General features: G+C 39.1%; 1 protein-coding gene across 1 annotated transcript in view; it reads left to right on the forward strand.

The window, feature by feature from the left end:
- LOC147030062 (villin-1-like) overlaps window positions 1–14,831 on the forward strand; it is a 96,789-nt gene that overhangs the window by 58,209 nt on the left and 23,749 nt on the right. The window contains exons 13-15 of the mRNA XM_085873774.1: window positions 2,155–2,313; window positions 7,367–7,552; window positions 14,295–14,440. Coding sequence (XP_085729900.1) covers window positions 2,155–2,313; window positions 7,367–7,552; window positions 14,295–14,440 — 491 coding nt within the window. The remainder of the gene's footprint in view (window positions 1–2,154; window positions 2,314–7,366; window positions 7,553–14,294; window positions 14,441–14,831) is intronic.

Raw genomic sequence — 14,831 nt, forward strand, 5'->3', positions numbered from 1 at the left:
CAGTGTTGAGCTCTGCTCTATGGCAACTCCCAGAGCCAACTCCTGATCTCTCGATGCCCTAAGAATGAAATTGTTGGCCTATGTGATGTTCTTCCTCCTCCCAATTGGCTGACAACCGCAGTACAGTCCAAGTTTGAATCCCTTTGACTGGTGGTGGTAAAATGGTTGCCATGTGTGCTTCTCCATGCAATGGACCCTGCTAATTAATTGTTTGTCCCACTGACTATGGTAACAAATGAGCATGCGCTCAGGTGTGGCTGTCAGTTGGAAGCTCACATGATCACGTACAAAACACCAACAAGGTGTGTGATGCAGTGAGGGGAATTAGAACCAGCCCTTTTCTACACACCAAGCCCTGGTAAATTTATTTTTAACACAAATACAAAAACACCTATCTGAACTCCTCATATTTAAGAATATAACTATCCCATACACATTTAACTCTTCATTTTACTTTGGGTCACTTTTGTTACAATATTTTGGTGTGTCTTGAACTATGGTACGTAATCATTCGCACAGAATTTTAACACCCCCTGTATTCTTGCGAAAGTTGCTATTAAAATATTTGATCTTCATAAATCGATACTGATGGAATTGCTGCTACTCTTTAAGAATTGCTGCTACTTCTTATAGATCATGTTGTTTTTTAATGAAAAAGTCGAGCAATCATCTGATCAATACATGCAAATGAATTTGTACAGGTTCTCTACACAAAGACCTTATCTTGCCAAATAAACCATAAAATCTCTAAGATCTAAATTTCAAACAAAAGAGCTGTCCTAAAGGGTTGTGACTTGCCAAGGGAAATTTTTGAATGTGACATTATTAAAATACGATTCAAACCACCATTCCCAGATATTCCATATCTTCTTGGCATTTAAATATTAACAGATGTGTATTTATACAGATTGACGATTACATCCGTCAGTCTGTAGCACCAAACATTATATTTATCTGTTTCTCAGGATATTCAACTTGAATCTGCAAAGTAACATGATTATGAAGCTAAAATGAGTAAAACATTTCGTTCTCAGTCCTAAATTTAACCTTGAACTTTTGATGTGCCTTGATATCAGCACTTTGACAGTCAACAACTTTGTCAGAACTGAGTCTTCCAATACCTGTAATCAGACAGTTCAGATTTGAACCTTTCCTGCCTCTCCATGCTCACAAATACTAACAACACAAAACAGATTGTTATCATGCTCTTTATGATGTTGTACCAGTCGATTATCAGCCCACACTCTTAAGCTGTTTTGATCTTGTTATAGTTTGTAGAAGCAAAAGCTAAATTGATTTTTCGTTTTGTCATATGCCAATCCCAAAATGGCACAAAATGAATCTATGTTAACTCATCAGCGGTTTCACATAAATAATCATTCCAAGGGAGTCAATGAGCTATAAACACTGCAAAAAATGCGAGCTATAACTCGAGCTAAGTTGATGGCACGCCATGGCAAATCCCCGCGTTTCACACCTAAAGCTAAGTTGAAAGATGGCAAAACGTTCCTCCAGGAATGACCCAATATCAAATTTTGAGTTGAATTTTTTTCATGTTTTGACCTTTGCTTTTGTTTGGGGTCAAATCCCCCCCCCCCAAAAATCACATATTCCATACATCCCCCAATGTTGATTGCATATACAAAGTTTATGCCTGGTGTTGGCTTAATGGCGAGAGTGGTGGGTTTGGGATCCTTGGATCCTGAGTTAAAATCCCACTTTTCCGTTGAATTAATACCAGGTGGGGTTGACTCTGCCTGTCATCCTTCTGAGGTCGGCAAAATGAGTGCCAGCTTGCTGGTATCCTGCGTCGGCATGGCGACCCGTCCAGGATTGTGCCCTATAGCCCAGGACACTGCTTAGGCAGCACCAACGCTCTGAACAGAGTAAGGTCCCAATGGATGGATGGATATACAGAGTATAATTTTAAAATGTGCCTGTAGTCGCAATTTTTTTTTTGATCCACCAAGTTTGTTGAATTTATGCACAATCTTGGAGGAGATGGAGTGATGGATGGACAGACAGATGACGGACGGAGCCGATTATAATATCCGTTGTATTTTTGTGTAAAGCGTTGAGATAATTATTTTAAAAAAGAAATATGTTATTGAATTAATAAATAGATTGACCAATATATCATCACACATCTTACAGGGTCTGAAGGCCAGCCATGATGAGGTGACAGCATCAGCATACCAATGTGTTGAACTGGATAACAAGGTGAATGGCCAGGCGGTCCAGGTACGTGTCATTATGGGGAAGGAGCCCAAACACTTCCTGGCAATCTTCAAAGGCAAACTAGTCATTTATCAGGTGAGCATACCCAGTACTATAATTGTACTGCCCTGGTAGCAACAAGATCAACAGTGTTTTTAGAAGTGATTTGTTTTAATTTATACTCTACGAAAAGATGTAATCCTCGTTCTTTTTCAATGATGGACTCTTCACTGACTTATTGTGTTTCCCATGTGGCTTCGTTGGAGTCCTGACCCATTCCACTATCAGCTTAGATATTTTTATTTGCTTTGCTTTTTATGAAAAACATTATAATTCATTGAATAAAAATTAATATTGTTTTACACTGGGGAAAAAAGCCTGAAAGTAATTTGATTTGTTTAATTTTATCACACCGAAGTAAAACAAGGATCTCCTGGTCTGTTAATTTCAAAGACTTGTTGATGGATGGATTTGTGTTGAACTGGAAAACTCATTGTTGCTGATTGATTTCACTGATAACCTGAAAAATCATTGTTTCTGATTATGCACAGTTTTCGAGCACACTCAAGCTGCACTCATGAATATGATGTTTATTCATCACACATTGCTTTAATTGTGCTAAGATGGCTTAACAGGAAGACCGGTGTTTTATACGATACCAGTTTGTGATACTTCTCGTTCATCATCATCAGCCTGATTACAGTCCACTGCAGGATTAAAGACCTTCATCAACTTATGTTCGGGGAGAGTCATGGCAGGAATTTATTTATTTATGCTTTGGTGAGAGAGTCAGGGCAGGAATTTATAACTTAGCCAGTGGGCTCTCCATAACTATAATGTTTCTCCAAACAAGACATACCAAGAGATAGTTTATGTCAACCAATAACCAATTCTGGCATACGAGTCTTCCGGCTTGATACTCTCCTGATATAAGGCATAACATGACATTGATGCATTGCTCTGCATGAAAAACACTAAGATGAAAATGTATAGCTGGGTTGATATTCAAACCCAGGTCAGACAGAATAGAATAAAAATAAAAGCTTGGAACGCAACACATTTTTGCATTCCTTTAATTTTCTTTAATTAAAATATTTCATCAATAGCTTTGGTAGGTTACATTGATCATACACACTGAGAATATTAAGTTGTACAATTATAAATACTGTATATTCAGATGAAAGAGTAGTAAACTTTGTCAGAGCAAGTGGAAATGTTTTGCTGCATCGGAGCCCATCCCCACTGACGAAGTAAATTAATGAATTAATATGCATGAGCTGCCACCACGGTATTCTATTTGATACTTTTCAGCCTCAGAAATTCTGTTGTTGATTTGGTTCAGATGCATATTTAGTAATATTACACTTAAATAATTTCAAATCACGTAACGTGGGATATTTGATTCTCCCTGCTCAGATCCTGAAACCAAAAATAATGTTTGTCCTATAAGAGTGAAGGATAAAAAAAAACACCAAAGCCAACCTCTAAAGATGTAATATGACACCAGTCATGGCTATGCAAATGGAAGAGCAAATTGTCCATACAATGCAGGACAAGGAAGGGCAGTACAGAATTTGACCATCGAGTTGGTGTCACCATGTACTTAATTCACTGAATCAGGATGAGGGGGAGGCAGTTCTTCAATGTAGGAGTTATGCAACAGAGTTTAAAAAAAAATCTGTTATTTTGATTCTGTCTTGGTCATGTTTACATAAAACATACTGTTGTATTTTAAAACTTGAAATTACTTTTATTTTGTACACAAAACCTAGGCACATGGAGGAGCATATTAAAAGAGGGTAAAACTGCAAACAAACTGATGATTTTACCAACTCACTTTATATTTAGTAATATTATTGAATTAATAAATAGATTGACCAATATATCATCACACATCTTACAGGGTCTGAAGGCCAGCCATGATGAGGTGACAGCATCAGCATACCAATGTTTTTATTCCTTGTAATGATGGAGTAATGGGACAATAGTGGGACACAACAACGATGAACTGATTGAACAGGAAAAGTAAGTAAGAAAGGAAGGAAACACAGTACCATGCAAGTATGAGGGCATGCTGAAAAGTAATGCTTCCTATTTGTTTTCTCACAAACTGGAAAAGATATTCAAATGAAACAAAACGCAGTCCACACCTTCGTTTTTCCCACCACCGATTACGAAGTTTCATGATTCTGACACTCCACGTCTCAATGCTACATTAGTCAAGATGGCAGAGGGCAGCACGACATTGTCAGTGTTAGGAAGCGTGAAGCACTGGAAATGAGAGTTGGGATGACTGACTGGAGATGAGATGACTGGAGGTGAGAGTTGGATGCACCTTTACGATCCTGAGAGTAAGAGACGGTCAATGGAGTTCCCCAACAAAGGATCACCAGCCCCGACTCGGCTCCGTCAGATGTTCACCTCTTCTCCAAACTCAAGGAACATCTTCACGGAGAACATTTTTCTTCTGACGAAGATGTCAAGGCCACTGCGGAGGGCTGGTTAAAACATCAGGGTGCACAGTTCTATCATGACATCATCACAAAACTTCTTGAACGTTGGCAGAAATGTGTGGATGCAGTGATTATGCTGAGAAATACATTTGCACCATGGCAGAATATCTGTCTTTGTTTCATTCGAATATCATTACCTGTTTTGGAGAAAAAGAATAGGATACATTACTTTTCAGCATGCCCTCATATAAAAGAGTTGGGTTAGGTAAGGTTAATGGGGGTAGAAAAGATTGTGAGTCGGGATTGGGTTTCCCTGTAGGTTCCCTGGAGGAAAGGATTCAATTAGACAGTCTCAGGAAGACAGTGATATACAAACTGGAGACAAGAGGACAACGAGTGGAGATGGATGAAATGCCTGGATTTTAGGAGTTTAACCAGGATGAGGTTAAACTCCTAAAACTGACACCAACTAAACTGACACCAACTCGATGGTCACTGGAATAATGTACATCTTTTGGAGGAACTAAGGAGAATCAGATGACCTCCAGAGCTGATAGAGCTTGGCCAGAGAAGATTGAGGCAGTAATAAAAGAAACCACTGACCTGTCTGCAATGTGAGGGCAATAAGCCTTGTGCTTTGACATCATTCCAGGAAATGTAGATAATGTTGAGGGATGCCACATAATTCACTTGTCAGCTTGTTTATCTTTATTTATTTATCTTTGTATCCAAAGTCAAGGCTCATGGAAGTACTCGAACACAGAATGGATAAACCCATCGATCCATTGGGATCATACTCTGTGCAGAGCGTTGGTGCTGCCTAAACAGTCTCCTTGGCTATTGGGCACAATCCTGGATGGGTCACCACTCTGACACAGGATAGCAGCAAGCTGGCACTCATTTTGTCGACCTTGGAAGGATGACAGGCAGAGTCAACCCCACCTGGTATTAATTCAACAGCCGAGCAGGATTTGAACTCAGGATCCTAGGATCCCAAGCCCACCATCCTAACCATTAAGCAAACACCAGGCATGAATGGATCAAGATGCAACAGAACAGCAAAAAGAGAGGGTAGGAAACACCAACAGCAGGGCTGAGGGATAAAATAGACTGAGACGGACAAACAAGGGATGCAGGTAAGAATGAGGGGTAGGGGAAGATGCAGGGGTGGACAAGGTGGTTACAGAAGCAAACTCTAAAGATGGGAAAATTTGGAAGGAATTGTGCTTGGGTGGAGGAAAAGTGGGGAGAGGGGTTAACATGGGTACAAAAGATGCAGGTTTTGGATGCAAGATAATCTGAGATGGTGGTGAACAGACCTGGAGGGAAGAAGGATATTGAAGAGCATGTGAAAGTTGGTTCCATTGGTGCAAAAAAAGAATGAATAAGTAAGTGGAGGTGAGCAGTGATTCTGCATTTTTGGAGTTTCACCAGAAGGGGGTTACTGGTGGATTGCATTCACCCTGCAGAAACCTGTGGAAGGACAAAGCACAGAAAGAGCAGAGGGTGCAAGAGCAAAAAGAGAGAGAGACCACCAACCTGTCTGTGATGGCAAATTGATCGGCTCATAGACTTGGCTTCATCATGGGAGATTCCAATGATCATGAAGGCCTTGGTTTGACAGCATCAAGCTGAGCAAGGTGTGAGGAAGGGGTGCCAGCACAAAGGAGTGAGCAGTACTCCATCAAGCTGCAGATGAAGGCCTCATAGGTGGATAAAAATTCAGTTGTGCCAAGGAAGGACTTTGCTCGATGGAGGATGCTCAGTCAGCAGCTGTCTTTTGAGGCTAACTTTGAAATGTAGTTTGTCCAAGAAAAATCATGACTGAAAGTGAGATCCAGGAGTTCTAGTGACTGAACTTCCTCAAGAGGATTGTTTAAAAAGTAGAGGGAGAGTTGGACAGACAGGGGAGAGAGAGAGAGAGAGAGAGAGAGAGAGAGAGAGAGAGAGAGAGAGAGAGAGAGAGAGAGAGAGAGAGAGAGAGAGAGAGAGAGAGAGAGAGAGAGAGAGAGAGAGAGAGAGAGAGAGAGAGAGAGAGAGAGAGCAGGTGTGTGTGTGTGTGTGTGTGTGTGTGTGTGTGCGTGCGTGCGTGCGTGCGTGCGTGCGTGCGTGCGTGCGTGCATGCGCGCGCACATGTGATTTGTCAAGATCTGGTTTGTCACGAAAGATGAAAGGTTGCAGCCTCCCTATCTGAACGGAATGTGTAAAGAGGACTTTTAAGTCAGAGAAATTGATGATGAAGATTAGGAATATGATTGGGCCTGTGACACTGCCTGGGGGCACTCCAGGCTTGACAGGGAGAGGAGATGAAAGAAAGATTGTTTTCATTGTTTTAACTATATAACTAACTTGAGGTAACCTATAAGCCACAGTGGAGTAACGATATAGTCCACCACACCAACATGGTATGCTGAAGTGCTGACTTATTTTATTTGTCAAATATAGAAATACTGTACTTCCAAATTTAGATAATTTTCTGATACTCAAGAGTTCAACAATCAAAAATAAATAAATAAATAAATAAAAATAAGCCGAATGACTATCCCCATTATTTATCATGGTTTGTTGCTGCTGACTTTGTTATCACATCATCTTGCTGCCTATTTATTTTTGGAGTGCTATTTTTTTTTTGCCTAATTTTTGTGGTATTATTTATTGCTTTTGCTGAAATTGTTGGCCGTATGTGTTTAATGCAGGGGGGAACATCCCGTGTTGGTGGAAATAGTGAAGAGCCTCTGGTGCGCCTCTTCCAAGTGCGTGGAACGAATGAAACGAACACAAAGGCCATAGAAGTGCCAGCACGTTCTACTTCACTCAACTCGAATGATGTGTTTGTGCTCAAGCGAAAAATGGACACTCATTGCTTCCTGTGGTGTGGCAAGGTATTCTTTCAGACATGGGGCATGGAGGTGTAATTTGAGAAAAGGTGGCGGATATGAAGAAAATGAGTAAAGGAGAACTGTATCGTCAGGCAAGGCCAGGGGGAACTAGAAGGAAAATTATAGAATGATATTTATTATATTATCTACATGTTGAGTCTGTGGGCCTACAGAGGAACAAAATAGACTGAGATGGACAAACAAGGGATGCAACTGTAAAATAGCACTTTCTTCATTTATCAAAAATATTTTTACGTAAACTTGGATTTGATCGGTGGAAGCGAACAATCCAAAAATATTTTCGTTAGGCAGATATGTGACAAAAGCAATTGTGTACTTTGTGTGATAAAAAGCATAGAATTTGGCAGTGAGCTAGATCTACATAAACCAAACATTTTCAAGGAGGGAGCCAAGCTGAAATGGCTCCATGAGAGCAACCATCCTGTATTATTGAAAATTTCCACCATTCACATCAAATATACCTCTCATTTTCACTTTCAAGGTGTATTGGAGGTTAAATGGAGTGGCTTAAGAGTGGCACACTTTAGGCTAAGAACCTTTTTCACTTTAGTTGCTTATATTATTGCAATCAAGCAAGATTAGATGAAGAGGATAGTATTTAAAAAACAACACTCCAAAAATAAATGCTGGAGTACACAAGATGTGCAGATTGAACGACAGAAAATCCAAGTTCCTGAAAGCACAGAAGCAGAAATCTAGAGAGGATGCTGCCAGCATGGCAGTGTAAGACGTATACCTCTGGAAGTGACCCTTCTGCTGGCAAATCAGCCAGTGAAACAAAACGTTTATTCTGTCATTAGATTGACAGATGAGACACACTTCACGAATTTCATACTTTTGCCATCAATACAGGTGTCTGCAGGTGTAATCTCCAGTTATAAGGCACTCGTTTATTTGCCAAGCTTAGTACTGGAAACCTTGCAGCACAAGTGGCAAACTATTTGCAACAAGGCATGAAAAATAAATTCTCAGACAAATGCACAAGTATGACCATTTAAAAATCCAACATGGTGACTTTAATAGGGTTATTTCAGCTTTTCTCCTTCTGTCCAAATGTTTGACAGATATTTCTCCAACATCCTGCCAACATTCTTGCTTTTATCATAAGGTGCACAATTATTTCAAATATGTGCCCTAATAATGGCTCATGAACCTTAACCCAGGTCCGACCAACCTATTTTACAACCTAATCTTACCAACTGGGGTCTTTTCTGACCCTGGCTCAAAAACCACTCAATTTCACAAAATCTGAAAAAGTTTCACATCAATGACTAAACAAACTAACCCTAACAGCTTATTGATAAAGTCAACAAACTTAAAAAAACACAAAAATAAGTGTAAAATCTAAAATTAACCTTCCAACTCAGGACATTTATGACCCCAACTTAGAAGCACTAAATTGCATTAAATTTGCTAAAGTTTCACATCAATGAGGAAACATAATTATTTTGATTGTGTGATGATTTTGTGATAAAGTAAACAATCATAAGAATAAAATAAAAAATTGGAGGACTTCCTTGATACAAATACCATATGAAGTAATCATATATGCAAAAAATTTTAACAAAAACAACTGGGGTCTTTTTGGACCCCAGAAAGGAATTGCTTGTAACTGTGCAGCAAGGTGGGATCTTAAAACATCATATATATTTATTACCGGTTATCCCGGTTTTGTTGAGGTGTCGTAAGAGGCGACCAGGCTTGCGTCAGGAACGGCATCCGGTGTAAAACATGTGCCAAATCACTATGCGGATCATACGGATGATCCGCTGTGGCGACCCCTAACGGGAGCAGCCGAAAGAAGAAGATGAAGATATATTTATTACCGGTACATATAGGTAAACAAGCTAATAAAAGATGAAATAGATTGTTAAACGAATATAGAAATAACATCAAAATGTATGCCTGGGGTCCAAAAAGGCCCCTGTTTGTAGGACTAGGGTTAAGCCAAGGAAGACACAAGGTGAATTAACCGAATTCTGTTATCATGTGAAGTATATGGTGCAGGCATTCAAAATTTCAATCAAACTGTTGACTTTCTTAAATTTTATACCTTAGTTGTAAAATAAATCCATGTTGTAAAAGTCTGTTCTGATATACATGAGATCCGACAATAAAGTTCCAGGATTAAAGCAATCAAAAATTTTATTTTAAACGCACCAATTATGTTTTGTGGTCACCTTCAAAGTCATCTCCCTGGGAGTCCATACATACTTGGCAACGCCACTGCCATGCTTCAAAGCACCCTTGCAAGTTGTCGTCTGAAAAGGCCATTTGGCTCATTGGTTATGGCTCTCTGGATCTCTTCCATTGATGCAAAATTAGCTCCTTTCATTGGAGTTTTGGACGTCAGTCAGATTGGACCAACATTCTCACACTTTCAACATTTTTGTCCGTTTTGGCAATCAATGGGCATCCTGACCGGCATCCTAATTCACATCACTATTCTCCCTTCCAGAAACCACTTGGTCCACTCAAACACACGTGATCTTGACATTGCGTCTTCCCTATTCACCAGCTTCAACTTGTTGAAAATGTCCATGCCACTTTTGTTTGGTTTTACCAAAAACTTGATGATGATTTTCTGTTCCAAAAATTTGTCATTTGTCTTCAGAACACAATTGCAACACTTCTAATTTTTAACAAAACTCTGTTGTGGCTACAAAACACAACCAATCACTACAACAGCTAATTTAGTACCGAGAGAAAGATTATGATGCACGTCTAATTATGAAACCAAAGCCAGTGCTGCCACCTGTCGAGAAAAAAAAACCATCATTGTCAGATTAGTTATTGTCAGATCTCATATATTGAGATCAGACTCCATCACTGTAGTGGGTACCAGGAAGTAAGTGCCTCACCAGCTTTTACGGCATACATCCTGACCAATGGGTAATGCCTGCCACACATTAACCTGTCTGTCGTACACAAAACAGTTCTAGGGGTACTCAGTAACAATTTAAATTTTAAAAAGGCTCTTCTGGCTAAACAGTCGCATCAGCTTCGTCTACCAGTCATAAGCTTAGCAGAGCTACAGCCCCCTACTTCTCCATAAGATTGTACTGTAGCCAATACCGGGAATATAATTTAATTCTCAATTTTATGGACCATTCCACCCTGGAGAGGGAACATCCGTGGACATGTGTTTCGGGCTTGTTGGCCCTCATCTGACAGACACAAGCAGATATCAATGTAAAATAGGATGTTTCGCTCGCAATGTAAAATAGACAAGCAGTGATGTAAAAATACTTCAAAATTCGCATGAAGTTTCATGGTAATTAAATTAATTCCAAGGACTTCCCACAGTAAAAATGGATATCTTGTAAACTCATTTCCTTGAAAGTTCCTGTCAAAACTGAAAATAAGAATAAGCCTTAAAATTATGTTAGTTATTCTCATTTCAAGTGCTTCATGTAAAATAGCATTCTGTATGGATTTCTTGCAAAAGCAATTGAGCAGCAGTTAACAATAATACAACCACAGGAATATCCTCCATTGCCAATTATTTTAAAGCTATTTCCCATTTGGAAAAGCCATTTGATGAACCGTTTCCTTTTTGGCTGTTTTGAAGAGTGACATGAACATCTAAGGGAAGAAACAGACATTAGCCACTCAGCCACCCAGAGGCTCAGGTATTTGCTACAAGTTCCCCAAATATTTGACCATTGACATGGGAAGAAAAAAAATCAATCCCTCTCACAATTTTTTGCTGAAATATTGCCTCTGCTGTAAAAAAAAAAATTAAAAAAGGAAGAAATTACCAAGCTGACTAAAAGCATCGGGAACAATTGTTAATTTTGAAAAATGTTTTCTCAATGATGCAGCATCGTATTTTGGAAATTCAGTTCACACTATTTAAGTATCACTTAGCCTTGGATGGTGATAGGCTGATTTGTTCAAAGGGTGTTTTGATAAAGTGCTCAAAGCAAACGCATATCGGCAAAAGAATGCTTTGGTTATCAAGTGCAACGTGGCATGCAGTTATAATAAACAAGTTCTGCTGTGTGCAAAGGGTGAAAAATATTGGAATGTATTGTCATTCCATTCATACAATTGATAAGATTAAATGAAAACTCCTGAAGATTTTTTTTTTTCACGCAAAAGTTCTTGTAAGCTCATAATAACATAAAATACCATGGGGGGTTTTAAGGGGCATATTAAATATAAAAATAGATAAAAAAAAAATAGCATTTTGCTCACGAAATGGAAAACATTCTTCAGGACAATAGTCTCCATTTAAAATGAAGTATTATGGATGAAATTTTGTATCATATTTCCAAAAATTAATGAAATACAGTATTGTTTATTTGAATGCCTATATATATCTTTGCGATGTTGTTATAATTCGTCCAAAAGACTGTTTTAAAGGATGTCACCCTTCAGCATAACATTAAAATATTAAAAGTTTACAATCATTTGTGGAATGAAAAACTAGTCCTCATCATGAAGGGTAGCGTTCTGTATCAACGGACAGGTAGAACAGTGAATGGGATCAACAGGACATTGATTGAGGTATGCTAACCACTGTGGGAAGCAAGGAGAAGCTAATGATGTTGGCATTGACCTTTTGTCAGAGCAAAAGAGGAAGACAGGTTCACTTTGAAGGTTGATACAGGATGACAGTGCAAGTTTCACCCCATATAAAAATCTCACCCTATATCAATTTCGTGCCAATCCCACCTCCCTCTTTTGCCCCAAAGAGTAACACATTCCAAAACGTCAGCTTCTTCTTGCTCCCCATGGCGGTTTACAATCATTACTTGTGAAACAGAAATATTTGCAGAAAGTTCATCTGTCTTTTTGTTCTACTTTTTCAGAAATGTATCTTAAAAACACAACTTATTTACAGTGAGTGCAACATGTACTCACTCTCTTGCTCTCAAATGAGAACCACCAGCTTGTAAAACTTCAGTGGTTAGACTCTTTGAGATGCATTGTCTGGAATCCCTCACCCTCCCTCACATCCATGAGTCACAACCTTTATTGTGCTTATCCATATAGACAAGGTAGCATCCAGAGGCAGCTGACAAAGACTTTCATCAACAGTTCAATGGAATAAACGTCTTCAATGTTCATTGGAGCTCCACATCCCAACCTTGCACTTCTGGATGCCATTTAATATAAGGCTTCACATATCATTGGCACTTTCCACAATAATATCTCAGACCAACGTCTTCTTACTTTTCAATGTAGACACATTGGCAACTTTACAAATTCCTCTTATAAACAGGTGTCATCTGGCAATGATCGGTGTCAACTGGCAATGACTGCACAACGTTCTATATGCTCTTGTCGTAGTGCTAATGTGTGTTTTCAAATATCGATATTTTCAAAAACAGTGAAAAGAAAATCGAGTCAGTGTCTGAGCTCCATGACAGTGCTCATATATGTAGAAGTTCAGAGATGGACACAGTACTTGCAGGCAATTCTTCGATGTGAGATTTTGCTCTCATCTCATATATTGGGTCCCTTTGTCCACATATTTACCTACGGTTTGATATTCTTTCGATGATTTACACTGCATGTGGTACATTGTGAAATGAAATTATTTAATGTCAGTCTCCCCTCTCATCAAGTTCAGATTTGCATCCAACACTTGAGTTTTTTTAATTTTATATGCAGCACATCTAGCTACAGTAAAAATCATTAATCATTGGCTCTGGGGACAGGTGGGGAGGTGAGGGAGGAGGGATTGGTAGGTTGGAAGTGAGGAGAAGCTGTGCGACTGATGCAACACCCTCTTTGAGTTAGAGCAGGAATTTATCATTTAGCCAGGGTGCCGGCGATAACTCACCTATGTAGCTGGGCCGAGATTCAAACCCAGGCTAAACGACTTCGAAGCAAGTGTGTGTTGTAAAAGCACAAATTTACATTTTATATCTACTATTAAATATTTCAAAATATTGAACACAATGTCACATCTTCTAATTATTAATTAACCCTCACCACCCATGTTTTAGAAAAATTATTTTTGTAAACAGTCTGCATTTATTTATTTTTGGGAAGCATCAGTGTGTACCCTCTGTTGTGCATCCTTGCAAAGCAATCAATGATGGCATCCTCCAACACACATCATTCCATCCATCCATCCATTGGGACCATACTCCATGCCTCGCATTGATGCTGCCTAAACAGTCTCCTTGGCTATTGGGTACAATGCTGGGCAGGTCACCACTCCAACACAGGATACCAGCAAGCTGGCACTGATTTTGCCGACCTCAGAAGGATGACAGGCACAGTCAACCCCACCTGGTATTAATTCAACAGCCGAGTGGGATTTGAACTCAGGATCCTAGGATCCCAAGCCCACCACACAAACCATTAAGCCAACAGCAGGCATACACACACATCATTTCTGCCTGTAATTAGCACTTGTTCATGCAAAACACTAGGATGAAAGTTTATAGTTGGGCCGAGATTCTAACCCAGGTAAGACAGCTCAGAGGCGAGTTTGCTGTAAATTAAGCTATAAAGAATAGCTTCAGATAGTAAAACATGCATTTCTAACATGTAAATTCATTTTTTTTTTAATCATGAGTCTTTCGACCTTTCAACTTATTTTTGTATTACTTGCAGCACTCATATAATAGTTGGAAAAAATGAACAATTATATTCATACAAGAAGGAATCATTGTCTTCTATTGATGTATATAATGCATGCTGGTCACCATGATATTTTTGTGCTTAAGACCGGTGATATCTCTCAAACATGAACCTTCAACAGGGATGCAGTGGAGATGAACGAGAAATGGCTCGAACCGTTGCAGACCTCATCTCCCATCAAGAGAAGAGTATGGAGCTCGAAGGAAATGAGTCAAGTGAATTTTGGGCTGCTCTTGGAGGAAAGGCCCCGTATTCCAATGACAAAAGGTGTTTTTCATATTCATCTACTTAAAATACATCTTTCGAAGCACAAGCATTATGGCTGTCCAAAAAATAATACTGCACTCCTCTTCAATTAACGAAATAGACAAGTGGCAATCCTAGTAATTTTTGTATTTTTTTAGTGCTTAAAGAATAGCGAAATATCAGATGGTGAAAGGTTACATAATGTTGACGTAATTCGGAAAACATTCAAATAAGGGATTAAAAAGGGGTTATTAAAATAAATACAGATAATGAGTGGGTATAAGGGAGAAAAAGAGCTGACGGTCATCATATTTATAGGGAAGAGTAAGGTGAGATGGATATAGGGGAACAATTCCATTGGCAGGAAAAGAGAAAGAGAGGGAGTGTAAATGGGAGGAAGGTTTGTGCTTTT

This window comes from Eptatretus burgeri, chromosome 3 (assembly GCF_056783735.1).
Source record: "Eptatretus burgeri isolate ZD-2024b chromosome 3, Ebu_testis_v1, whole genome shotgun sequence".
NCBI classification, from domain to species: Eukaryota; Metazoa; Chordata; class Myxini; order Myxiniformes; family Myxinidae; genus Eptatretus; species Eptatretus burgeri.